Below are 26,149 nucleotides of genomic sequence, written 5' to 3'. Positions count from 1 at the left end.
CCCAATCTTTCCATTTATTTTCTTCCTTTCTTCTCAGTTATAGAGCGTGTTGTTCAGTAAAGACTTGTGTGGCTGAAGTATTTTTAGAGAAGCAGGCTTCCAAGTTGTTTCTATATTCCTGTAACCTTTCATTATAGGATACCCTTGTGAGCGTATATAATGATAGCACCACATGTGATGATGATGAAAGGTCACTTAAGTACATTCACTTAAAAAACATTGGCTTGGTTTTGTTTTTCATTTTTGCATTCTGCGAAGAGACTGACTATTGTATGTGAAGTTCCTTGGCTCTGTATGCATTTTGAAAATTCGCCAAAGGGGGCAAAATGAGTTTGATAAGAAATTTTACCAGTCTTATTGAAGCTGAAAAGCGATAGATATCATTAAAATTCTGGACAGACCTACTGAATGGAAAAAATGGAACCCTGCATTAGGACACTGGAGATTGTTGTCTGCTCTATTTCATCGCATGCAGCGTGATTGGAAATCCATTGCTGATTTACTTGACAAAGAGATGCATCCATGATAAATCACGAATCCCACTGATACTTATAGTCAACCTTGCGCTTGTCCATCTTCTATATAACCTGGTGGTGAATGTCTTGAAGATTGTTTATGCATCTGGCATCATGTTGGATTCAAATAGGTGCAAAGTTCTTGCGTTCTTCACGAATTTTACTACTACTCTTGCTATATGGTTCACCTTATACATTGTTGTGTTCTACAGTGGGAAATTGTGTCGCCTGGTGCATCATCCAGATGAAGCTACAACTACAGAGTGTTGCAGATGTCACTTGTTTATAGTTGGTGTACTTTGGATTGCCGCTTTTGCATTTTGTTGCCCATTTTCACTTTACATGGGGAAAAATAATGACAGGTATATGAAAAATGAATCAACAGGCAGTTTCATCTATACTAAATGTAAGACTGAATATAAAATTACCAAGTAGAGTTTTTCTATGGAAAATTATTTCTGGTGGCTATTGATCTTCTTCCACTTCTAACTATGCTGTTTGTTGGATTCCGAATAATACAACTTCTTTGTGAATATAAGAAAGCAGCATGTGGATGCATATGGGTTGGGCATGATGCTAGTGAAACTGAAGTTCTTAGAGCATGTAAATTTCTTCTGTTATTAATACCAGTTATTATTTCACTTTGGATTTCTAATTTGATCCTAATTAGGTACCTGAAGAATTTTAAATTTAAATACTTTGCGCCACCTGTGATGACAGTTCTATCTTCAGGATATTCAGCTGTCAGCCCTTATTTCCTCATGTTGATTAACTACAAAGTAATAGTAAAAGTGAAGTGTTTCTGTTTAAGGCTGAGACTAAAACAGTTTCTTTATCGACTATATCTTCTTCCGTAGATGTTTCTCCATATGCCTAGGAACCACAATTTGGTTTTTTTTTTTTTAAAGAGTATCTTTAAGTGTACAGGAAAGATTATGTGAGAAGGGGATCAAGAATTTGTTTGTATCTACTGATTATCATTCTTCCCCTGTTCTCCCATGGCTTCTGAAAACTACAGTGAGAAGAATTTTTATATGGGGGAAATTATTGGCTTTAGCAGCATGTTTATTTTTATTTATTTAAAACTATGTATTGTTTTTCTCTTTTAAAAAATACAAAACTGCTTACAATATTTGTTACAAAGCAGTAATTATATTTTAAAAAACAGCAGAGAAGAGCAAAAGAGAAAACACCCATAGCCTTACTGCTCTAAAAACATTCAAGAATACGGGTATTTTAACATGTCAAAAGGTTGAAAGTCTGGGAAGAGGCCACAGATTTCCAGCATCTGAGCTCTGTTTTTTTTTTTTTTGAAATTGTTCAACTTAATACCAGCACTTTGAACTGAACCCAGAAACAGACTGGAAGATGAAGCTGATTTATGACATTTGGATGGCAGCCGCAATTAACCAAAGACTGTACTTTTTGTAAGCTATTTTTTTAGAATGATTTTCTTGCAACTCCTCAAAATATTGACTTATAGTAGTGTTAAGTTACCAGGAGGAAATGACTAAATGTAGGTGCAGACTCAGTTGAAAAATAGTCACTATGTCAGAAACAGTTCATATGTAGAACCACAACTGCATAGTTGCCGCACAGTAGAAAGAAAGAGTTGGCCAATCCTTGGTCCTCTCATTCAAGAATGCCTACATTCTTGACTCGTTATGACTTTACAGGAGGTTTCTTTCAGAAAAAGAATGAAGAAGCTATATGTGGACCCCTGGAACTAATGGCTAAGTGAGAAAGGGGAATTAATTAAAGAAATGTAAAGTAGGTACTGTCTGCTCAGTGCCGGTTAATAATTAGCATAGCTCAATAATATCACTTTGGGCATGTGTTAATTGATGGAAGTTACAAATACCATTGTGTAACATTTTTGCAACTAAATTATCACTTGGTATCTGGCATTTAATTCAGACTTAGAGATGCACTTCCTTGCTTTCCTTGGTATTTACATTTGTCAGATAGGTTGCTGCTACTGGGTAATCTGCATATTGTGATTGTTTCAAAAATTAGCAGGATCATGTCCGTTACATTTTCGAATCTGAAACAAGGCACACTTCTTGTATAAAATATGACTTTTGGCTAAAGTATTTAGTTTCATTGATCGTTAAAAACTAATATGACACTTTCTGAAATCCTAAATGAATATCTGTGTGTCTGTCGGTCTGCCTGCCTGTTTACTTACATACCTAGACAATGCCTTTATTAAAACCAAACAAAAGGTCACAAGAAATATATAAGTATGTTTTAAGTTATCAAAAAAATTATCAACTGTTGTAGTATTTTAACCAATTCTCTTAACTTGCATAACATAATAAGATTATTTATTTTCTATGAGCTGGTACTACGGTAATCTTTTCTAGGGTAGAAGAGAACCTACTATCTTATTAATTTTTTATGCTATAAAGTACATTAGAATTGATCAAAAATCTGTAAAAGTGTTTGCAGGGGTAAATATTGTAGATAGCATTGTTGTTTGTATAAAAGAAATATTTAATATTTTGTTTTTTAATTTTTTAATTCAAAATATATTTTTAAATCATAAATGTAGATAAAAATACAAATAATTAAAAATAATGGACTGCATTTTGCTTTTCAAATAATTTTTCACTAAATCATACATAATAGAGGTACCTTTCTAATTTTGGTGATGCTTCATCATACATATCTGAGGTTAACTCTAGGTATTCAATAAATATTTATAATGAACTTGCATGGGAATAACTATTGTGTTTGTCATACGGAACACAGGTTTTCACAAAAATGCAACTAGTTTGGAGACTGTTTTGAAAGAATGGATGTACTGCATTCAGAATGTATATGAGTACTCATGCTGGACATCTATATATTTAAGATACTCCAAGAGAAATCACCACAATGATGAACTATGCATTTCTTTGTAAATTAATTGTGCATATATAAAACAAAATCACTTTTGATCTTACATGAAAAGTGCCTTGAAATTGGAATTAAACTTCTGAACACAAAACATGTACTGTTATTACTGAAATGCAGCTTTGTTTATTCAGTGATTCTTCTTCCACATCTTTATCTGATATGGTTCAAATACTGATGCTATGAAATTAAAATTTCCTATATCTCTATTTTTCTTGCATTATAATTGAGTAAAAAAATGGAAATTAAAACATGATTGAGATTTACATTGGTTCTTCTCTATGTGTACCCATGATTGTTTAACCTTTGAACATACTGCCTGTTGCTAGCAGCAAGTTCATGATGTCAAAACCAAAACCAGCCTTAACTTGTGAGTGTCCCAAAACACTTTCTACATTACAGTAATTTTAAATTAATAGTATAATAGCAGTAGCACTTAGATTTATATACTGCTTCATAGTGCTTTTAAAGCCCTTTCTAAGTGGTTTACAGAGTCAGTATATTGCCCCCAACAACCTGGGTCCCCATTTTACCCACCTCGGAAGGATGGAAGGTTGAATGAACTTTAGCCGATGAGATTTGAACTGCAGCTAGCAGTCATCTGAAATAGCCTGCAGTACTGCACTCTAACCACTGCGCCACCTTGGCTCTTAATGTCCCAATTTTCTCTAAGTTGTTGAATAATTCTTTATGTAATTCATTCCTATAATCTCTGGGTGGAAAGCCTGTACATATTGACATACAACTGACATGTTTTAACATATCTTAAAAGAATGTCCATTTGCCCTAATCCCTGCAATTGTTTTTCTTTTTGAAAAAAGGATCAACGTTACAGGGATTATACATACATTCTTTATCTTGATTCAGTTCATCTGCAATGCTAAACTATGGTTTAGTGTCCAATATACCACCCTCACCCTTCTCTTTCTAACAAGCCCACAAGGAAAAGATTAGAAGCTTAATGATGCTTTAGTGTTATGTCTGAATTCAGTCATCTGGGTTGCATTCATATGTCTATATCAGACCTTTTTTTTGTCAATTTATTTCTGCCTTTACAGGCTCAGAAAAGTTGGTTTTATAGCTAGCTTAACTGATCCAATTAAATCTTAATTGTTCAGCCTGAAACAAAGGGCTTGCCAGCAAATTGAGTTCAAGCCTATAGAGCCTAAGCAGACTTGCCAATACTGAAAAGCTGCAAATGCTGAAATTCCATTTTCACTCACTTGATTTAAAACCAGAGAAATACAGCAGCATCTGGGAAGACTGTATAATAATCATGGTTTCTGCTCCTTCCATTTCCAGAGTGAAAAAGAGCTTAGTTCAAAATGTGCTAACAATATGCATAATAAGAGAAAAATGTCTTTCTAAGGTTGGTAAGGGCAAAAAAATCCATCATGCTGGCATAATGGGGATTTTAAGAGAAAACAGAACAATTAGATAAAGTCTTCTAAAGAAGATTGTTCTGTATCTTTTTTTTAAATGGAAGACTGTTCAGACTAATAAAGTAGAATGCTTGTAGTTCAGAGTTGAAACAAGGAGTCCTTGGTGCTCTCTGACTCGGATTGTTTTCTTACAGATGTTTTATTACCCAAACTAGATAACATAATCAGTGAGGGTTCATTCTCCAAGCTTATCAGTTGCTTTCTGAACATTTCATTGCCAAGCTAGTAACATCTTCAACAGAGTTTAGGGGATGTCAATGTCAGTGTTCTTCTGTTTATAAGGGCTTCAGTTGTGGGCATGTCAAGTGAGGATCTTGGGATGGGTCAGGTGTCACTATTGATACACTGACACCTGAAGCCCTTATAAACATAAGATCACTGATACAGACATCCCCTAAACTCTGCTAAAAATGTTACCTAGCCTGGTAACAAAGCCAACCCACAAGCTTGGAGAACTAATCTTCACCCTCATCCTACACCTGAGCTATAGATGTTTGCTACTATTGCAAACATCATCAATCCTAGGTTACCCTAGTTTGGTTAGTGAAATATCTGCAATAAAACAACCAAGCTCAGAGAGCACAGAGGACCCCTCACTGTTCAAACAAAATATTAAGGAAGTCATATGTCAGGCTTTTGCATAGGTTATATCTTGTAGGATATTCTTTTAAACAAAGTCTTACACAGTGCAGATAGTATATGTACTGTTGGATGGGAATGCATCAGTCAGTAGGAAACATTCTTTAACACTCTCATTAGCCCTGTGGCTTCACTTTAATCCTTTTTATTTGCACAGTATCAAAGAGAAGTGACAAATCTTCACTTAGAACAGAGCTGTCAAACTCGTGGCCCATGGGCTGGATCTGTTAACGTGCTGGCCACACCCAGTTTAACAAATGGAGGGAAAAGTCCCAATGTGTCACATGACACTGCTGTGATAAAGCAAGTTTGGCACCCCTGACTTAGAACATAGGAAAAGTTGGCCTTTGATCAAGCAAAAGACTCTTCTAATCCAGCCTTCTTTGTCATGTGGAAACTCTATAGAAGCATTCAGGAAGGACGAACAATGCCTCCTCCTTTATTTCTTCCTAAGAAGTGGCATTCAAAATTAGAAAATTAACAAATTAGCCACTGAGACTAGTTGCAACTGGTAGCCCAGTCTTCCCTGAATTTGTCCACTTCTAAATTCTAAAGTAGGAGCCATTGTCATAATTACACAATGTAAAAAGTTTGTTCATAAGGCAATATTTCTTTGTACTTGTCTTAAATCTTCCCATGTATAATTGAATAGATGGACCCCAGTTCTCACAGGGGAGACACAGATAAAAAACACATACCTATCCACACTTTCTACATCTTACATGATTTTACACTTGATGAAAAGTCTCTACCTTGATTCCAATACAAACCCCAATTGCTCAGTATTATTAGTATTATTTACTGGGGAATAGCTTTAGCCTCTGAGTCATTTTCCTTGCCTTTTTTGGAAATTTTTCAGCTCTCCCATTTCCTTTTCTCGATGTGATTAGAATCCTGCACAGTGCACACTCTTGCAACAACCTTAGGGGATTGCTATTTTGCACATTTTGCTTCTAAATATAGAATTCACCTAGTTAATGATTTTTTAAAAAATTTAAAATGTTTATATACTTTCCCTTAAAATATTTTGAATTAGTTTACAATTTATTTTTTAAATATAGCAATATTTTGTCAATATACAAAATAGAAGTAAAATTAAATTATTGAACAGATTCACCACCATGACCCAGGAGCCATACTTTAATTGAATTAGTTGCCATGTTTCCATTTTTCCTGACCAGTCATGGTCATTTGAAATTCAGTTACTAATATGTAAATTTTTGTTGTTCCTATAGACTTTTTAACCAGGAAACTATTAAGGCAAAATTTTCAAGGTGACAGAATTATTTATCTTAAGCTTAAAGTGGATCTCTGGGTGTTATATATGATAAGGTTTCCACCTTCTTCCCTAATAATGTTTTATGTCCTCATTAGCTACATAGTATTGCTTAGAAGTCTTAACCTCAGAATTATTTCCAACTAAGTAGCAATTATATAGAAGAACACATGAGGGGTTTCATATTTGTTTCATATTTATTTTATGTTCTATTTTATTGTATAGACTTATTTTCTGAGCCAGTAGGAGTCTTAACAAAATAACAGAATAGAATAACAGAGTTGGAAGAGACCTTGAAGATCTTCTAGTCCAACCCCTTACTCAGGCCATAGAGCCTATACCATTATGAACAAAGGGCTGTCCAGTCTCTTCTTGAAAACCTCCAATGATTGGGCACCCACAACTTCTGAAGGCAAGCTGTTCCACTGGTTTATTGTTCTCATTGTCAGGAAACTTCTCCTTAGTTGTAAGTTGTTTCACTCCTTGATTAGTTTCCATCCATTCTTTTCATGCCTTCAGGTGCTTTGGAAAATAGGTAGAGCCCTCTTCTTTGTAGCAGCCTCTTAGATATTGGAACACTGCTATCATGTCACCCCTAGTCCTTCTTTTCATTAAATTAGACATTCCCAATTCCTGCAACCATTCTTCATATGTTTTAACCTCCGGTCCCCTAATCATCTTTGTTGCTCTTCTCTGCACTCTTTCTAAAGTCTCAACATCTTTTTTATATCATGGTGACCAAAACTGGAGGCAGTATCCCAAGTGTGGTCTTATCAAGACACTATAAAGTGGTACTAGCACTTCACATGATCTTGATTCTATCCCTCTGTTAATGCAGCTGTGTTGGCTTTTTTGGCTGCAGCATACTGCTTGCTGGCTCATATTTAAACAATTGTCCACTAGGAGTCCAAGATATTTATATTAGGACTCTAATATTTGTATAATGATCATTTTAATAAATAAATACATAAAGTGATAATCTTGCATTCTACATTTTAGAACTTTTATAAATAATAGAGCCATGGAGATTAGAAAAAAATACCCAGGGCATGACCTATTCAATCATAATTAACCAAAATTCAACCCCACTAACTTCATTGGAAAAGATATATGTGCTTAGTGGGAATTAAAATAAATGGGAATTAAAAGTGCTTAACTTTGTTGAATTGTGGTGGTTGTAATCAAGAAAAGCAGGTTAGAACAGATTATAGGCTATTATTCTTTAAGACTTTAAGCTTGAAGAATATCATTATATTCTACTTGGTATGCAAATACTGATCCTTCAATATATCGTTAATGTATAAAAATGACATCTAAATTGCACTGGCTGCATTTCCCCAATGAAATTAATATTTATTTCTTCTCTGGGATCTGATTATGTTTTTGTGTTACTTGGTTTACTTTAAACTATACATTTGTTTGGTCTGTAAAGCTCTTCGGTATTTATAAATCAAATATCATTTTCCCCAGACATTTTTCTCTGGGTTGGAATATAAAAAGATATTGTGTATTGTGAATAGCCAGATTAATTTGTTGTCACAGCATATGAGTTACTTTAACATTAATTCCGTACAACTGATAATAAACAACATGGCTTACAAAGACTACCAGCCTATTTTATCTATTCCTGAAATCTTGGGCAGAAATCACAGCTGAGAAAGAACTATAAAGCCATCAAGAATAATTCATGGCCTGCAAGCTAGTCAGCAAGAGGCAGCTCACAATTCTACTGGGACTTGAGAATAAAATTTCTGAACGCTTTCCGCATTTAACATAGAGCAACCTTCAGAAAGCACCATTTACTGAATGAACGAATGAATACATACACTCAGGCATGTTCTTGGTGGTTTTGTTTATAAAATCTTAGCACCCCCTGCAGCTAGTAAAAATCCCTACTGCAGCCCCACCCAGTATAGAGTGTTTCTGCCAGAAGTAAGGCATATGAAATATATTGCATAACCTTCTTAATCCTTAGCTGATTCATTACTCTGAGCTTTCCTTGAATGCTCAATATTCCTCAGTGGTGCTTTTTTCTTCAAAAGGCAACTAAATTGTTTCTTTCTTGAGGAGGAAGAAGAAAACATTTTGGTTCTCATCCAAGAAGCTTCATTAGTTCTGAACTGACGAAGCTTGGTGGATGAACAATTGAACATAAACAGTTCATGAACTGATAAAGCTTCTTGGGTGAGAAACAAAGTGTTTTCTTCTTCCCCAAGGAAAAAACAGTCCAGTTGCCTTTTGAAGAACAAAACACCTTTGAGACAACTACGACCTAGATGACTGAGAATCTCCACAGACATTCGCTCAATACTCCTGGTCCTAAAATTTGAAAGGATCTTCTTAAATTTACACTGAAACTCAGCTCTTTCAAATAATAAAAGCCTTTATTGATATTAAATAATAGAATTTAGAGATCTCACTAAAAACAGAAGTTGCAAAACTAAAGCCACTATTTCCACTTAGCTTTGAGATTATTCCTTTTTTAATAATTAATACATGTAATTAAGTTCATATGTCCAATATCTAATTTATCTGAGATATGTTTTCTTTTAAAAAGGGAGGTGGCTGAAACTCTAAGGAGCTCTTCTCCAGCTGATGCTGGTAACTACAATTCCCCAGTGATACTCGTGCACATAGGCCATTTTCATGAGCCTAGCAGAATTTCAAAATATGGATAAACCTCTGCTGAAAACTTATTGAGAACATTTACCCAGCGTCATGATCAGTGTACAGTTTTTTTGCAAACTGAGCAGTTGCAACTTCAACTATCATGTCTACTTTTAAGAACATTGCTTCAATTTTATCTTTATCTTTTTCTCTTTTGAAACAGAGCTTCAGTATTCAGCTAATCCAATGAAAATGTGCAGAGCAGAATAATGGAACCTCCTGAGTACCTAGATTTGGATGAAATAGATTTTAGTGATGATATTTCTGTAAGTATGAGATTTTTCTGTTTATTTCTGTGCAATTGTTGTTCCTTTAAATGCAGGCCTGAATAATCCAGCTATTTCATCAAATAACAAATGTTGGAAAAACTTCAATTTTTTTGGTTTGATCTTTGGTTAAAAAAATAAACTGTTACTCTACCCAGAGGTCACTTAGACCATTATGTCCACTGCATCATTCAGTGCAGGAATCCAAATTGAAGTATCAATAAACAACTGTCAGGTTGCTGTTAGAGCACTTTATCAAAGAGAAGCCCACACCTCTTAAGGAAATATGGTGACATGGATATAAATTTATATTTCATGTTTTTTTTTAATTAAAACATTTAAAACTTGCAGCATGTTCCACATCTCCAGGAGATGAGACTTACATCAAGCCAGCTGTCCATGTAATGATTAATTTCCCTCATTGTTCCAATGTAAGAAGCACAACCCTCCCTATGTTAGTAGACAATAATTCTTATCAACCAGTCCTGCTGATGGAATTGAGGTTGAGCAACTTCTACAAAGTCACAGGTTATTAAATTTAGATGGTTTGATATGTGCTGTGATACTTATTCTTGAGCTCTTCAAAATCAGTCAGGACTTTGCTGGAAGAGCTAATGTTACAACTAGCAAGAGCTGTGCTGCAGTTCAACAAGTATTACTCATGAACCATATAATTTAGAAGACATTTGCAGGTTAAGATTTAGCAGAAGAAAGAAACAATTTGAAATACCTGCTGCTTCTTCTTTATTGTTAATAATTCATAGATCAGATGGAGTCATTAGGTGCAAAAGCCCATTGAGCCTGGCACCTGGCTCTGAGGGTTCTGAGGCAACTGTCTTAATATACGATCAGCTCTTTGCTTCTCCTAATCCATCAAAGTTATTCTTCTTTAAGGATAGCCTGAAATTCTGCCCTGATTCGTTATATCAGAACAGAATATAAGTGACGAGTCACAATTGAAGCCGTGATCCATGACATGTCAAGATTCTATAACTCTCTTAAGCTATGCTATAGTTAAGGCAAAAAAAAAAAGATTCAGTTGTAATATTGATGTGCTGGACCATATATGTTCCAAACACACAATCCATATTTAATTATCTACTTCAAATATGATTAAAACTTGCAGTGAGCCTAGACAGTGCTCTATTGATTCACTTGAGCAAAGTTTAAAGTTATTATCTTAATTTAGAGTACAGGCAAATTCTGAGGAGGCATCAGCCAATAAACAGATTAAAATACGAAAGAATCCAAGCACTCTTCAAAAACTGCCCATTCCAAGAATGTTTTATTATCCATAATTATGGGTGGGATGTTATGCCCTCGTGGTGAAACTGCCTAAGTTACTATATCTGACTACTCACTGTTGGGAAAAAGAATAAACTGAATAGAGCAGTTACGTGACAATCCTATTGGAGGGGTTTTTATAACTAAATTCAAGATGTGGAAATATGGAGCTGTATCTTGAATAAACAACATATATATTCTGTGGTTTCATTTCCTTATTCCAACCCCCTCCAGCAACATCCAAAGTTTGCAATTCTGAGAGCTCAGTGATTCACTTTAATAGGAATTAAGAATCCATTTAGCCTGTAGTACATTTAGCAAACCTAAATTCAGTAATCAATTCTTATTCCATTATTAAAATGCTATCATTCCAAGGCACACACTTTGCAAAATCTTACAGAACTAATGATGCATCTTATTTCATTGTCCGTAATGAGATTGTGACTACAGATTATTTTATGTTATGAATACTAGTAACAATTTTAAATCAAATAAACGTTAAATGCTCAATGTGAGGGTATTAGACATATTTGTTCAGAATTTCTATTTTTATTCTGGATTTTATGTGCCATTGTTCTCTTTTGTTTAATTTTCATTTGCTTGAATGTAGAACAAATTCTGAACAATTTTTCTTTCTGTATGTCGATGTTTAATTAAGGCAAGGACTGCAAATTTATTAGACAGTGATCCAGTGCTCATAGTATAATGTATTCAGAATAATTGTCAGTTTATCACTGTAGGATAAAGGAACATATCCCAGAACCTATGGAAGCATAAAACAAAGCAACCTTTTTTTCCTATAGCATCTCACTAATGAATGTTACTGTCAGTTCTAGAAATAGGTAATACAAATTTCCCAGTCTCATAATGAGTGCGTAAAACACCATTGATGACATGCAATTAAATAAGGCAGTCTTGTGTCTTCCCAAGAATGCCAGTGAGGGTGGGGTATTGTTTTCTCCTTGGTATTTCAAGGTAATACCCTGATCAAGAAACTACCAAGAAGAAACCCACATCCTCACCAACACTGGCAGGGCAAACTACTATATTTAAACAGGACGTGAACATCAAACTCACCAGATCTAATTCCTAACATTTCACCTGTTTAACTAAAAAATAAGAGTGACATGAAGTAGAAGAATCATGCTGGCTTGGACATTGCCCAAATTAATAAGGTCCATGTCACATATTGGGGAACTAGAAAAATCTGACAATGTGGGCTACTGGAATAAAGCATGCAGCACATGGATGAGCAAGAGAAACTGGAATTGATTGAATTCTACTACAACAGTAATCCTAATGAAAAGATATATGAAAGGTATGAATGAACTAGGGGTGGAAAGAATATTTGCATTCACACTAACTGAGAAACAGCTAGTTACCAATGCTTCAAAATTGTGAAGAAGATGCTTTCACAACCTGGGGAAAACCAACTACACCTTAAATCCCTGACTCAACAATACCTGGAAAGACATCTGAATATGCAGCCAACACTTGAAGCTGGAACATCACTGACACCTTCCTCCATCACAGAGCACAGTAGCTGATATGAGGCATAAGATGATGGACAAACTACCTACAGTCAACCCTCAAAACCAGTTACCAAGGGTCATGGAGAAGTACCATCATATAATACACCAAAAGATGCAAGAGAGCCCTCACGGCAGTCCCTACTACCACTATAACTGAAATCATTGCATGCTATAATCCTGGAGATGTTTGGCTACACAGTCATGAAGAACAAAGGCTCACAGCCCTGGCTACCAGACTAAGAAGATACACTAAAAAAGACAGTGGCCAAGAAATAAATGTCCTGTTCTCCAAAGAACCATACAACAGCAGGGCAATCATACAGTAACATCAGAGCCACCATAACAGTACTGGAATAATATATAGGAGAAAACAAGAAACAACATCAGTACAAAGTGGCTGCAGGATCTGAGAAGACCACAACAACCTCTAAGAACAGGAACCAGTTATCATCACAGTAGCAAACATCCAACAATGACTAAATACAGGTAGCCCTCAACTTATGACCACAATGGAGCCCCAAGTTTCTGTTGCTAAGTGAGACATTTGTTAAGTGAGCTTTGCCCCATTTATGACCTTTCTTGCCACAGCTTTTAAGAGAATCACTCCAGTTGTTAAATTAATAACATGGTTGTTAAGTGAATCTGGCTTCCCCATTGACTTTGCTTGTTAGAAAGTTGCAAAAGGGAATCACATGCATCTTTCATAAATATGAGTCAGTGGGCAAGCATCTGATTTTTATCACATGACCATGAGGGTGTTGCAATGGTCATAAGTATTAAAATGGTTGTAAGTCACTTTTTCTGGGCTGTTGTAACTCTGAACAGTCACTAATGAACTGTTGTAAGTCAAGGACTACCTGTAATGAAGGGCTGGACAGCTCCTGGTGCAGGAATGATTCACACCTAGTAGCTAAAGAAACTAACAGCACTGCATTAATATTTAGCAATGCAGATAAATCAGCTTCTAGCAACTAGCTCCTACCGAGACTGGCTACCACAAGGAAGAACAGTTTTGATCATGAAAGACAAGGCAGCAGCTCCATCCAACTACCAGCCATTAGCCTGCCTTTCCATAACATGGAAAGTTCTGTCAGTTAGATAATCAGGACTGGATATGGATATAAGTTCAAGAGTAGAATTACCATTAGCCACCTCTTCTATATGGATGATATCAATCTGTATGCTAAGAACGAATGAGACATTGAATTTCTGATCCAGTTAAGACAGATCTACAGTGGGATGTCATTTGGACTGGAGATGTGGTGGCCAGATATTAGTCAAGAGAGAATAAGAAATCAAGACTGATGGTGGGACTACAAGTGGGCCACATAGTAGACATACAGACCATATACAATGAAGAGAGAAGCAAGACAGTAACATTTTAGATGTTACTTGAGTGTACCACAAAGGATAAGAAAGGCCCTGAAGAGCCAGCTCAATGGGACGAACAAGATCCATGCCATCAACATCTATGCCCTTCCAGTCACCAGATACTCTGCTGGTATAGTGTGTTGGTCAAAGGAGGACACCAAAGGTTTGGGGAGTGTCAAAGTCACAGTCCTGGATGAAATCAAACATTCAGGAGTACATAAGTTAGGTAACATTTAAAGAATAGCAGCTAAGAGAACACCTGAGGCAGCAGCAGACATGAGAGGAAGATTAAGCAGAGAATGCCAGGGCAAGACAAGACTCTGCATGGGATATACTATTGAAAGATAGGTGAGATGGCAGACACTGGAAATTCCTACCAGTAGCTGTAAGGGATTGGGTTAAAAAATAGCATAGAGACACATCATAGCAGCACAAGGACAGGCCCTCAGAACCGAATCCATATAAACAAAGATCTACCGTCCTAGTCTAAGATCAAAGTGGTGAGTTCCTACTGGAATCAGCAGCAACCCAGGCCTGCCACACCCCCAAACTGGTTCTCTGGGCGGCACCATCTTGTTTTTTTGCTTATGCACATGTGCGGAACAATTTTTATTGTACTGCGCATGTGCACACAGCGTGCATCAAGCACATATGCACATGGCACACCCACGAGCGAACTGGCATTAGTGACTGCCGGAACCCACCCCTGGATCAAAGATGCATATTGTGCAAGGAGACCTCAGAGACAACTCAACACATAGTGGCAGGGTGTAAGATGCAGGCAGGAAAATCATAAACTTCATGGTACAACCAGGTAGCTGGCATTGTGTACAAGAACATCTGTACAATGTATGGGCTAGACACCCCCCCCCCCATCCAGATAGGAAATTCCACACACTTCTAGATCCAGATGCATAGTCAAGTACTGGCCAGTCAACCAGACATCGTGGTAGTAGATAAAGACCAGAAGACAATGGTAGTGATAGATGTAGCAGTGCCAAGCAGCAACATCAGGAAGAATGAATATGAGAAGCTGGAGAAGTTCCAGGGCTGAAGTGGGAACATGAGAGGATGTGGAAACTAAAGGCCAAAGTAACTCCAGTAGATTCCTTAGGCCTGAGATTCCTAAACTGGGAGAATGGCTCCAACATATCTCAAGAATATCAGAGAGCTCTCTCTCCAGAAGAATGCAATGCTAGAAATAGCTAAGATCCTGTGCCAATCTATCAGACTCCCAGGCCTCTCAGATTAAAAAAAATACATACTGCCCATAAGGACTTTTAAAAGATATTTCTTTATTTGTTTTCTGGATCATACTGGTGCTGTTCTGGTATTGTTTCTACTAAATTGAATTCTGTGCTGAGAAATAACTGGATGTTAACTAAACAGTCTAGTCAAATGTATGTTCAGTAGAAGCAAGGAAAATAATATACAGGAAAACAAGTTTTGGCCTAACAAAATTCATTATAGTGGAATACTGTATATAAATTCTATTCTAATGTGTAACATTACCTGCATTCAACAAATCAAAAGTTTTTATAAGGACATGATGTTTTTTTTCTCTTGTAGCTTTTTCACTGGTAAACTATCAGTAATCAGTCCATATTCTATAGAAAACAAAGACTAAAAATCCACCACCTATGTATAATTTATTTTAAAATTGCTCTACAATAACAAAGCTCTTTGAGTAAGTTAAAAAGAAAAATATAATAGCCATACAGCATTTGCTGGGATTGTAATTAACTTCCTTCATATTGTGTGGAATCATTTAAATAGTGTTTCTCAATTATAAGATTAAGCAAATAGGGCAAAACAATGTTTAAAATTGTCTGAAATTCTGTTACTCTGTTTACAGAAATGGCTGATATTTTAAATTTCATATGGGTGGAGGGTGGAGAGAGATTCAAGATCAGAACACAATAAAATCTGTTAATGCAATCAACCACACATCATTAAAATTGCAATCAAATTTTATAACATGTTTAATAGATTTTTTTCCAGATAATTGTATATATTTTAATGCAGTTAAAATGAAATGGATTGTCTTTCCATGAGAAGGAAAACAATATACAGGGGGAAAAAAGTTTTGGCCTAACAAAATTGACTGCAGTGGAATACTGTATATAAATTCTATTCCAATGTATAACACTACCTGCATTCAACAAATCAAAAGTTTCTATAAGGACATGATGTCCTTTTCTCTTGTAGCTTTTTTTACTAGTAAATTATCAGCAATCAGTTCAGTTAAGCAAGTATTTAACATATTCTTCAGTTATTAAAATCTACAAATGGAAACTTCTTTAATCCATTTTAAAAGGCTATGCTGTTTTGAGGCTACACTTTAACCCAGTAGTCTCAAATTCTGTTTGCTAATCTGTTCATGAATGGAAAGGGGGAAATGCCTTTTGCACCTTTAACGGTGCCAGAAGGTTTTCTCCTCTGAACAGAGAAAATAACTTTCTATAGGAGGGGCTTTCTATAATATTTTAATTCTATGTGAACTCTGTTATAATTATATGTTTTAAATAAATTAACAAAATATTCATTTAACAATATCTCTGAAGTCTTTTGTTAGTGTTTTATTTCAGTCAAGGCATTTAAAGTACAATTAACTATTGTTGGGACTTACAGTTTTTTAATGTTGAAAAGGGTCCTTCATATTTGAAAAAATTGGGAAACACCGATTAAAAAAAACCTTATTGTTTAGGAACATGCGGATGTTTGCTTCATAATATTGATAGAATATCTGTGCTTATATTTGAGGTTTGTTTGTGCATGTGCAATGACCCCCAAACTCTCTGGACTGCTGGAAACACTTGGATGTTGAGAAAATATTGTGGGCATTTTTGCAAATTGCTTTCTTATGTCAAACTTATCCATTCATAAAAGAACTGTCATGATGAAAACCAGTTACAAAGCTCTATTCTCCAAAATGATGCCAACATTTTAGGTTATAAGTATAAGGACATAGTGGGAGGGAATATTTACAAAAGGACATTGCTATCTGTTTATCTATTGGCATGTAGAAGTCTGAGAAAGAATTAACAGAAGAGTTAGAGTAAATGAACGTAATGATGCAAAAGACACTTAATAGAATTAATGGACTTCTTTCTTTATTGCCAACATCTGCTTTGAACAACATAAACATAGACACTTCATGTGGAAAACACCAGATGAACATCTTGTGAATCAAATAGAAATAGCAATTCAAATACATAATGCAAAATAGTAGATTGGAAAGTGCAACCCAGGACATTTCTAGAGCCAATTTTAAAACCAACCATGGTTTATTAAGTGTCAAATATATGGATTTCAGTCCTTCAAACTAGGCCAGATCAGGACTCTACATGAAATATTGAAATTGAGATATACTGAAATAGGCTATAATAACAGAATCTTGAAAATTGAACAATATTTCCTCTTCTCTCCTTCTTATATCAAGAAAGATAGAGTAACATGCATTTCTTTCTTGACTATTTTGTTTAACCAGCTTCAGTTCATGTATTGCTAGGGGTCTGTCTTTAAAACTTTCTCCAAGTTTATCACAGCAGTTTTCTAATAAAGGGTTAAATATAGAAAATTAAAATGTTGCGATTTCAGCAAGTTTATAACCCATGGAATACAGAACATAAGACAGAAATTAAGAATAAATTTAATTCACACAAATTGTCAGAATAGTATAGAGCAGGGGTGTCAAACTCACATCATCACGGTGTCATCACATGACGTATTGTGACTTTTTCCCCCTTTGCTAAACCAGGCATGGGAGTGGCCAGCACATGACACATACGGACCATGGGCTGCGAGTTTGACAGCCCTGCTATAGAGTGCTTGAGCCAGGGGTTACACTAGAAGACCTCCAAGTTCTTATCCAACTCTGTTATTCTGTACTCTGTGAATGCTATTGGACAAAACAAAAGACACAATAAAAAAACAAAAGAGAAAAAAAAATCCCAAAAAGGAAATTGACCAACTTTTGTAGACAACTAGCATGTTCACCAGAAAAACTGGAGGATGCAAGTTTAGGACAGCAAGAAGTGTGAAGAAAACTAAAAACAGACTCCCAGTATCATTGAGCAAGGATTATGAAAGGTATGTCAAGCAAAACATTCAAAAGAGGTGGAATAGAACAAAAAATAAATAGGAGAGATATTTTCAGAAATCTCAAAAAAGTCACAGGAAAATTTAGGTCTAGGGTGGTAATATCTAAGAATAATTATGAAAGAAAGGAGGCAGTTAAAGGAATATGAACAATTATACCTAAACTCTTCAGATGATAAAACAACAATACTTGTAGACAGAGAATTTATTCAGACAACATCTCTATTACAAAAGGAGGCACAATTAATCCAAGTGTGATGTAATAAACTAAAAATAATAAATGAAATATTAGTATACTGTTAATGTTGCAGTAGCATAAGCCGTTAAAGTACTTATGGTTCTGAGTTAGTCAATGGAAAACATGACTGCATGACCTAGAGATTATCAAGTTCAGTGTATATCCATCCTACAGTGACGAAGAAAGGTGCAGGAGAATGTGCAAATTGCCCAAATTACTCCAAAGTTTGCTTAAAGTCTTGCAAAAGTTACAGATATATACATAGAGAGAGAAAAATGTTAAATAAATGGGCAAATTTAGTAAAGTGGAGATATAAATTCAGATAGCTAACATGAAATACTTGATGAGAACAAAAGAATGAAAAAAGGAGTTAGAACAAATGAAATACGGAGTTTTTCCTTTGATTCATTCACCACAGCAAAACCTTAGATCAAGGTTTTTAAACTGTTTTGTGGAATTCCCCAAGAACGTGATGAGGTTCCATGAGCGTCTAAGAGCAAACAAACAAATCATATGAACATAACCAATTTTCTGCCATTAGAAAAGCATTATATTTTTATCAAGGTTTCTGGGATTATTATACCAACAATTTCCATGGGCTGAAAATATTTAAAGACCACTGATCTAGCAATAGCAATAGCAATAGCAGTTCGACTTATATACCGCTTCATAGGGCTTTCAGCCCTCTCTAAGCGGTTTACAGAGTCAGCATATTGCCCCCACAGTCTGGGTCCTCATTTTACCCACCTCGGAAGGATGGAAGGCTGAGTCAACCTTTGAGCCGGTGAGATTTGAACCGCCGAACTGCAGTTAGCAGTCAGCTGAAGTGGCCTGCAGTACTGCACTCTAACCACTGCGCCACCTTGGCTCTATCTAGATGATATGAGAATATGGAATGTGTTAAGGTGAATTATCAGAACACGTGATAATTCTTTTGGAACTCTTTATAGTGAATAAAGTTTAGCACAGTATGTGAACAGTTTACATTTAATCTATATCTTACTTTTGATTATTTGCCTATAAAGTCTTTTTCTATCAAAGTCAGGTTTGACTATTTTCCCAAGATGAATGTGTGAGGCATTTATACCACAGCTATATGAGTGCTATGTTGTGTGTTTTGTGTTTCTTTTTGTATACTGTTCTTAAGAAAGTTAGGATTATATACTGTAAGAATTGAGACATTTTTTCCAGGAATATGTGGGATCCGGCAATAATTGGATCATCACTGGCTATGCCATTAGAGTTAATAAATAGGAACATTATTTTTCATGTTATAATTCAAGTATCTGTGTTGTGGTCATATTCCCCTGATACACAAACATACAAATTATTTGATCAATGATCAGAACAATAAAACAGTTGGACAGCAAAATTACATGTCAATAATATAGCATAATATAGCATATAACCATCAATTTGAAATGGTACATCAAATTCTAATGACATAACATGTAATGTCCTTTATCCTAGAAATAATATTTATTCTTTGTTAAAGCAGATCTAATTCTGCATTAATTTGTTAGGACACTAACAAATTGCTACAGAACAGCCGAAATAAAAATTTTAGCTGCATTGTATGTGATGTTAAGTTTTGTTGTCTGATAAAAGAATAAAATTAATCTGATTGTTGTGGTACATCATGTATATGCCAGGTAATCCGAGCCACACTTTTCATAGCATTTTGGTTAAAGATTTGAGGGCCTGATTATCTATAGAAGGGCTTATACATGATTAGTACGGGTACTTTTAAAAATTATTGTAGTATATACTTGTGGATTAGCCCTTCTGCGGATAAGCCAAATCCAATTTTTGAGATGTATTTTGGCATTTAAAAATTTCAGCTTATCCAAGAGTTTGTTATCTAATATTGACTCTTTTTCTAGTCCTGCAATTCCAATCTAGAAGGTGGGTATGCAGTATATGTGCCTAATGGTGCTTAAAAAGGAAGGATATCACAGAAACAGAACTTAATATCTCTGTTTCTCCTCATATGCATTATATAAAAACCATTCAGATGTACTGCATTTCCCAACTATTCATAAGAATATGGTTATATAAAAAGGATTGGACCTGTATCTTATGTTCTGAAATTAATTGCCACAAAAATGAAGAGTTTTTAGTATTAACTAATTGGACCAGCCAATATCAGATCTTCTATATCTCAAAAAGCTTAAACTGTTTGGTTGGTTTGCACTCCATTAATTTAATATATTTTGGGGTAAGATATAGTTGATGTAGATGGAATTGTCCCTTCCTTCCTTCCTTCCTTCCTTCCTTCCTTCCTTCCTTCCTTCCTTCCTTCCTTCCTTCCTTCTTCCCTCCCTCCCTCCCTCCCTCCCTCTTTCCTTTCTCTGTACTGGACTAAATTTAATATGTTGTATGTTAGCTACTATAGCAGTATTTTTTGCTCGTTTTGCAATATGCATAGTATAAGATTTGCTGTGTACAAAGATTAGATTACCAATGCTAGTTACTATATGAGTTACTATGTTTACTTACTATATGAGTAACTAAACATTTCCCAAAAGGAATTATGCAATTTATCAGATATTTTATTGTTTAAAAGTGAATCCAGTGATACTTCATGAACCTCAGGCTGTATCAAAAGAGAAAGAAATCTTTGTTTTAATGCTTAATCCTTGAGAACTTGCTTTATTTTTCAGTATAAGATCATAGCATAGCAGAGAATGTTTCTGTATTTTTTCTATTTCTAAGACACACCACTTTAAAAACACAAACTATGTAAACAGCAGAAATCAAAATCCATAATCAATGCAACAATGATCTAAGAGTTCTACAATGTATCCATTACTCATATTCTGTCAGCCACAATCCCTGCTTGGATGTTTAATATGATATTCCTAAAAGACTAGATAATTACACTGCAATTTAGATGGATTCACTTTTTATTTTTTTTTAAAAAGCAAACAAGCCAGGAAACATTTTGCCATTTGGATGTTCTCCTCATTTATTTCTTTGATCACATTGGGCTTATCTAGGAAATGTGAGTAACTCCTTTTGCTTTGTTTGGTTTTGAAATCTGCTGTGGGAAATTTACATGCACTGGATTAATTTTTCTACATTATAGTCAGTTGACCTGGTGTGGTTGAATTTCATGCAGACTTGCTTTCTTTCGGATAGATGAATCCCTATGTCTAAAAACAGAACTTTGAGCTGCATCCAACTATGTTTGCCCACCAGCAAAATGGACGCATACACTGCATAATAAACCTCTGGATAATATATTATTCCATTAAAAAGAAGCAGTTTCTTTACTTGCAGCATGACTGGATTTCAATTAATAAGTGATGCTTAATTCTTATTTTTCAGTACTCGGTAACTTCCTTCAAGACCATCCCAGAATTACGTAGGAAGTGTGATTCACAGAATGAAGACAGAACAGGTATTCTACTTTTTGGAAACTTTTACAGTTGATATAGGGCAGGGTGGTTCCCCCCCTTCCCCTCACCCTAACAGTCTTCTTGCAGCTCATTTTGTGTGACAGCTTTCCGTAACAATGGGTTTCTTCGTTGCTACCATCCAACCCCAAACCTAACCTCAGTTTTTTTCCCCTCTATTTTTTAAGATGTTAGATCATTAGCAACGGCACCAACAAAAAGTTCCATAAAAGGATTTGGTGCTAGACAGAAAAACACAGAGTTTAATCTCAGCAACTCCAAACCACAGTATATGCAACAATTTACTGAAAAACCCGAGAAACCATTAGTGACAAGACATAATGATGCAGGCGCCAATGAAAAAATGTTGGATACATTTACTGCACAGATGGTCATAACCAGTTTGAAGCATAATGTTTTGCCAAATTCTGAAACTCTATCAAGAATGCTACAAGATAGAATCTACTCTGAAGCATGCTGTAACAGTTAAGATGAAAGCAAAGTTTTTGAGTTTAATAGTGTAAACTAAATGAAGAGTCATGGCACTGAGATGAGAAACAGCTGGAGACCTCCCCCCCCCCCAAAAAAGTGCATTCAGTGTTGTTTTTTAGTTTGTAAATCGGATTAAGCTCTTTTGTTTCTTTCCTACAACATGAAGCAAATGGTATGGATGAGGGTAACATAACTGCATGGTGCTTTGAAAACCTAATTATGCATAAATCAAATGGTGGTTTCATTAATATTTTAGAATGTGAAAAGTCCATAGTAGTGATTTGAAGCTTCAGTTTACGTTAGGCTTTTGCAAGTATTTTATTTCTGTATCAACTTTCATGTAGCAGAAAATTGCCAACAATTGTAACTACAGAATTCTTCTATTGAATTCTTTTGCCACAGCCATTAATGACTAAATTGCCCATCCCTTTTATAGTCTCTCACAAGGGAATAACAAAAACCAATACCTTCCTCTTTTCTCAAGTTGTTGTGAGATCTCCCTACCCTTATATAACTATAGTGATTAAATCAGTTTCAACTGCTTTCCTTTTCTTTTTAAAGTGTGAATGCTTGTTGTATGGATCTGTCTGTGTATGTTTAGTTGGTGCATATGTGTGTGTGAAATTCACTGTGGTATAGTGAAGCGGGGGGGGGGGTACCCAAGTTCTTTCCCTCCCTTAGGGATGGAAACTGACTAGGTAACTTTGGGCCAGTCAATTTCTTTCAGCCCTAGTCTGGAAAGTCCAAAAACTTTGATTTAGCAACATGATCAGAGTGGTAGATTACTGTCCATAACCCTTCAATGAATAGGTCTTAATCTACATCAGCCAGTGGATTTACTTGGGATGATGATATTGCAGAAAACTTACAATATCCATTCAGAAGATAATTTCTTTTACACAGTTTGCTTCTTTATAAGGAATCATGAAACATTTCCACCTCAAAATGCTTCTCAGCCCAAGGGCCAATAAAATAGAGGGAGTTTGAGTCTTAATTTTTAAAAAATCCCATAAATATACACATAGAATAACAGAGTTGGAAGGGACCTTGAAGGTCTTCTAGTCCAACCCTCTGCTTAGGCAAGAAACCCTACACCATTTCAGACAAATGGCTATCCAACATCCTCTTTAAAATGTCCAGTGTTCTGAAGGCAAGTTGTTCCATTGTTCCACATAAACCACTTTTACTTTTTAATTTATATCATGCCTTTCATCCAATATCTTAACCCATCACTTTCTCTTCACATTCCCCCCTCACCCTCCAAAAGCAATCCTTTGAGGTAGGTTGGACCAAGAGGAAAACCAGACCCATATCATTCAGTGACCTTCCTTGGACTTGAACCCAGGTCTTCCCAGCACCACACCACCCTGACTTCACTATCTAGCCAACTTCAAAACATGATTTGCAACATGATTGATCATGCTAAACTGCAATTAAACTAAAATATAAGCAGAAACTTCCAGTCTTTTCATGCCAGTCCAAGAGGGAATATTTCAAAGTTATGGGAGGCAGTTGCTCCTTATCAGCATCTGAAACATTTTTGCCAATTATGGCAGAAACTGAAACAGTTTCAGCGATACTTCCTATAATTGAAGTATGTATACACTTTCTCTCTCCCTCTCTTCCCTCACACACACACACACACAGACACACACCTGTGTGCAAAGGCATTAGTTTCCATTCTGACTAGCCTATAATTGTGCATCAAGATGGTAAATGTATCTCACCATGAGCAGCAAGTTTAACCTGCTCTATTATACTATAAGTGCAGGCTGATTGCCCTCCAGGAAAAAAAAGATGAAGGGGCTAGAGGCAGAATTATATACACCTAGTCTACTTCCCATGCAGCCACAGCACCTTTCAATTAGACTATAACTGGACATTTGAGGGCATCAAAAGAGGGGATACTGAGGCTCTCAGCCCATGGAAAAATCAGGTAGTGATCCTTCTCAGGGACACTCATAGAATAATCCTCCCTCCCTCCAGAATTATTCTTGCTATAGATCAGGATCATCTTTTATATTTCTAGTTCATAATTTGTATATTGAAAGATCAAAAGATGCTTATTTTCAGTTTCTTCAAGAAAAGATTTTATACATACAGACACACTTACACATCTATAAATAAATGGTAGGGTTTTTTTCAAAATAATAATAATTTGCTTTGCAGGAGTTCAGCAGGAAATTGCAGATCCAGAACTCAAAAGACTAGTTTTTTTCCTTCTAGATTTTGCCTCTTGAAAGGCTAACACCTGTACTTGCAAAGTTTTCATAGACAAGGTGGCCAAATTTATGGCTGAGGAAGGATCAGCTTTATGTTAGCAGTCCAAACAAATAAAGATATACAATTGGTTTTTTAACTTTGAAAAGCCGCCTGTGTCTTTTAATAGCAATAGCAATAGCAGACTTATATACAGCATAGGGCTTTCAGCCCTCTCTAAGCAGTTTACAGAGTCAGCATATTTCCCCCACAGTCTGGGTCCTCATTTTACCCACCTCGGAAGGATGGAAGGCTGAGTCAACCCTGAGCCGGTGAGATTTGAACAGCCAAACTGCAGAACTGCAGTCAGCTGAAGTAGCCTGCAGTGCTGCATTTAACCACTGCACCACCTCGGTTCTTTTAAGAGGTGTACAATAAATAAATGTTCATAAAGTAACGCTTTCTTTGTCATAGAGTCAGTAGGCAGAAAGAAAAGTTAGAGAATACATGTTTATTTTATTTACTGTACCTTCAAGTCAGTTATTGACTTCTGATTGCTGCCTGCAGTTTTTTTGATGAGGTTTTTCAGAAGTGGTTTGCCTCTTCCCTCATTGTGACCAAATCGCTGCAGGACAACTTGCCCTAGCCAATTCACCATGGGGACAACCCCAGGACCCTGGGGCTTATGCTCTGGTTTCCAAAGCCAGCCTGGCTTAAGGGAGGCAAAAGTTCCCATCGCCTGTACTCTTCCTCTGAAAGTTTCCCCACCTTGCTTTCTAGCACTTCCATCCATGAAAGGCAAGCTAAGCAGGAGTCACTGTTCTGCATACACATAATTCCGAGCTTGGGGACTTTTATCTGCATCTGAGCTGCCAAGCTGTCAGTCATGCCCTGGCTTGGGGAGAAAGATTGTTCCTTTGGCAGGCTGCACTGGACCCTGGCAGCTCCTGACTGGGGAGAGGGACAAGCAGGGACAGTAGCAGGGCAACTGACTCTTGACAGCAAAAGTGGGCTACGCAGGAAGCATTGTTTCAGGCTGGACTCTTAAGTGGGAAGCGGGAAGGGGCAGGGGTGCCAAACTTGATTTCATTGAGGGTCGTATCAGGGTTGTGTTTGACCTCAGGGGGCCAGGGTGGATGTGACCAGGGTGGCCATAGCCAGCTCACCGTCACTTGTGTCGGGGGTGTCTGTGGAGGCCTGAGTACTCTGCCAGAGAAAACAGGCTTCTGAGCTCCGTTTTTGGTTTCAACAGCCTCTTGCAACCTTCTGCCAGTGAAAATGAAGCTCAGGAGGGCTGCCCACAGCCCTCACAAACTCTGTTTTTGTCTGTGATGGCCTCCTGCCTCTGCTGCTTTTGCTAACAGTGGCACCGTAGGCCACTCCTTTGCTGTTTCCAGGGTGGTTCCACGGGCCAGATCTAAGCACCCCATGGGCCGGATCCGGCCTCCGGGCCTTTAGTTTGACACCCCTGCTTAATGGCAATGTTGGGAGCAAGTCCTGTCACCATTCCTGCTTGCCCCTCTCCCCACTTGGGAAGAGGTTTAGTGCAGCATACCGAAGGAGAGGGCCTTCTCCCCAGGTACAATTGGCTGCTTGCAGATCGGATGCAAATAAAAGTCCCCATACTTGGAATGGTGTGTGTGTGTGCGTGTATGTGCATGTGCATGTGTGTACGCGTGCATGTGTGTGTGTAACAATGACTCCCCCTTAGCCCACCTTTCACAGGGAATGCCGGAAAACGAGATAAGGAAACCTTTGGAGAAATGTGGGCTGGTAGAAACCTTCACCTCCCTTAAGCCGGCCCGACTTTGGAAACCAGAGTAGAAAGCCC

At 36.6% G+C, this 26,149-nt stretch overlaps 2 protein-coding genes across 2 annotated transcripts in view; both read left to right on the top strand.

Annotated features, from left to right (window-relative positions):
* The first annotated feature begins 417 nt into the window (after positions 1-417).
* Positions 418-1,392, top strand: LOC116505441. The gene is given in 4 exon segments (XM_032212675.1): positions 418-460; positions 463-933; positions 936-1,319; positions 1,322-1,392. Coding segments are annotated over 4 exon segments (969 nt in total).
* An 8,212-nt stretch (positions 1,393-9,604) lies between these two features.
* The window catches only part of SNCAIP (synuclein alpha interacting protein), a 52,979-nt gene continuing 36,434 nt past the window's right edge, over positions 9,605-26,149 (top strand). Inside the window, exons 1-2 of the mRNA XM_032212674.1 lie at positions 9,605-9,703; positions 21,560-21,632. Coding sequence (XP_032068565.1) covers positions 9,647-9,703; positions 21,560-21,632 — 130 coding nt within the window. The 5' untranslated portion in view covers positions 9,605-9,646. The remainder of the gene's footprint in view (positions 9,704-21,559; positions 21,633-26,149) is intronic.

Source organism: Thamnophis elegans, chromosome 3 (genome assembly GCF_009769535.1).
Source record: "Thamnophis elegans isolate rThaEle1 chromosome 3, rThaEle1.pri, whole genome shotgun sequence".
In the NCBI taxonomy this organism is placed as follows: domain Eukaryota; kingdom Metazoa; phylum Chordata; class Lepidosauria; order Squamata; family Colubridae; genus Thamnophis; species Thamnophis elegans.
The sequence above is the reverse complement of the archived record's forward strand: the minus strand, read 5'-3'. Positions and strand labels throughout refer to the sequence as shown.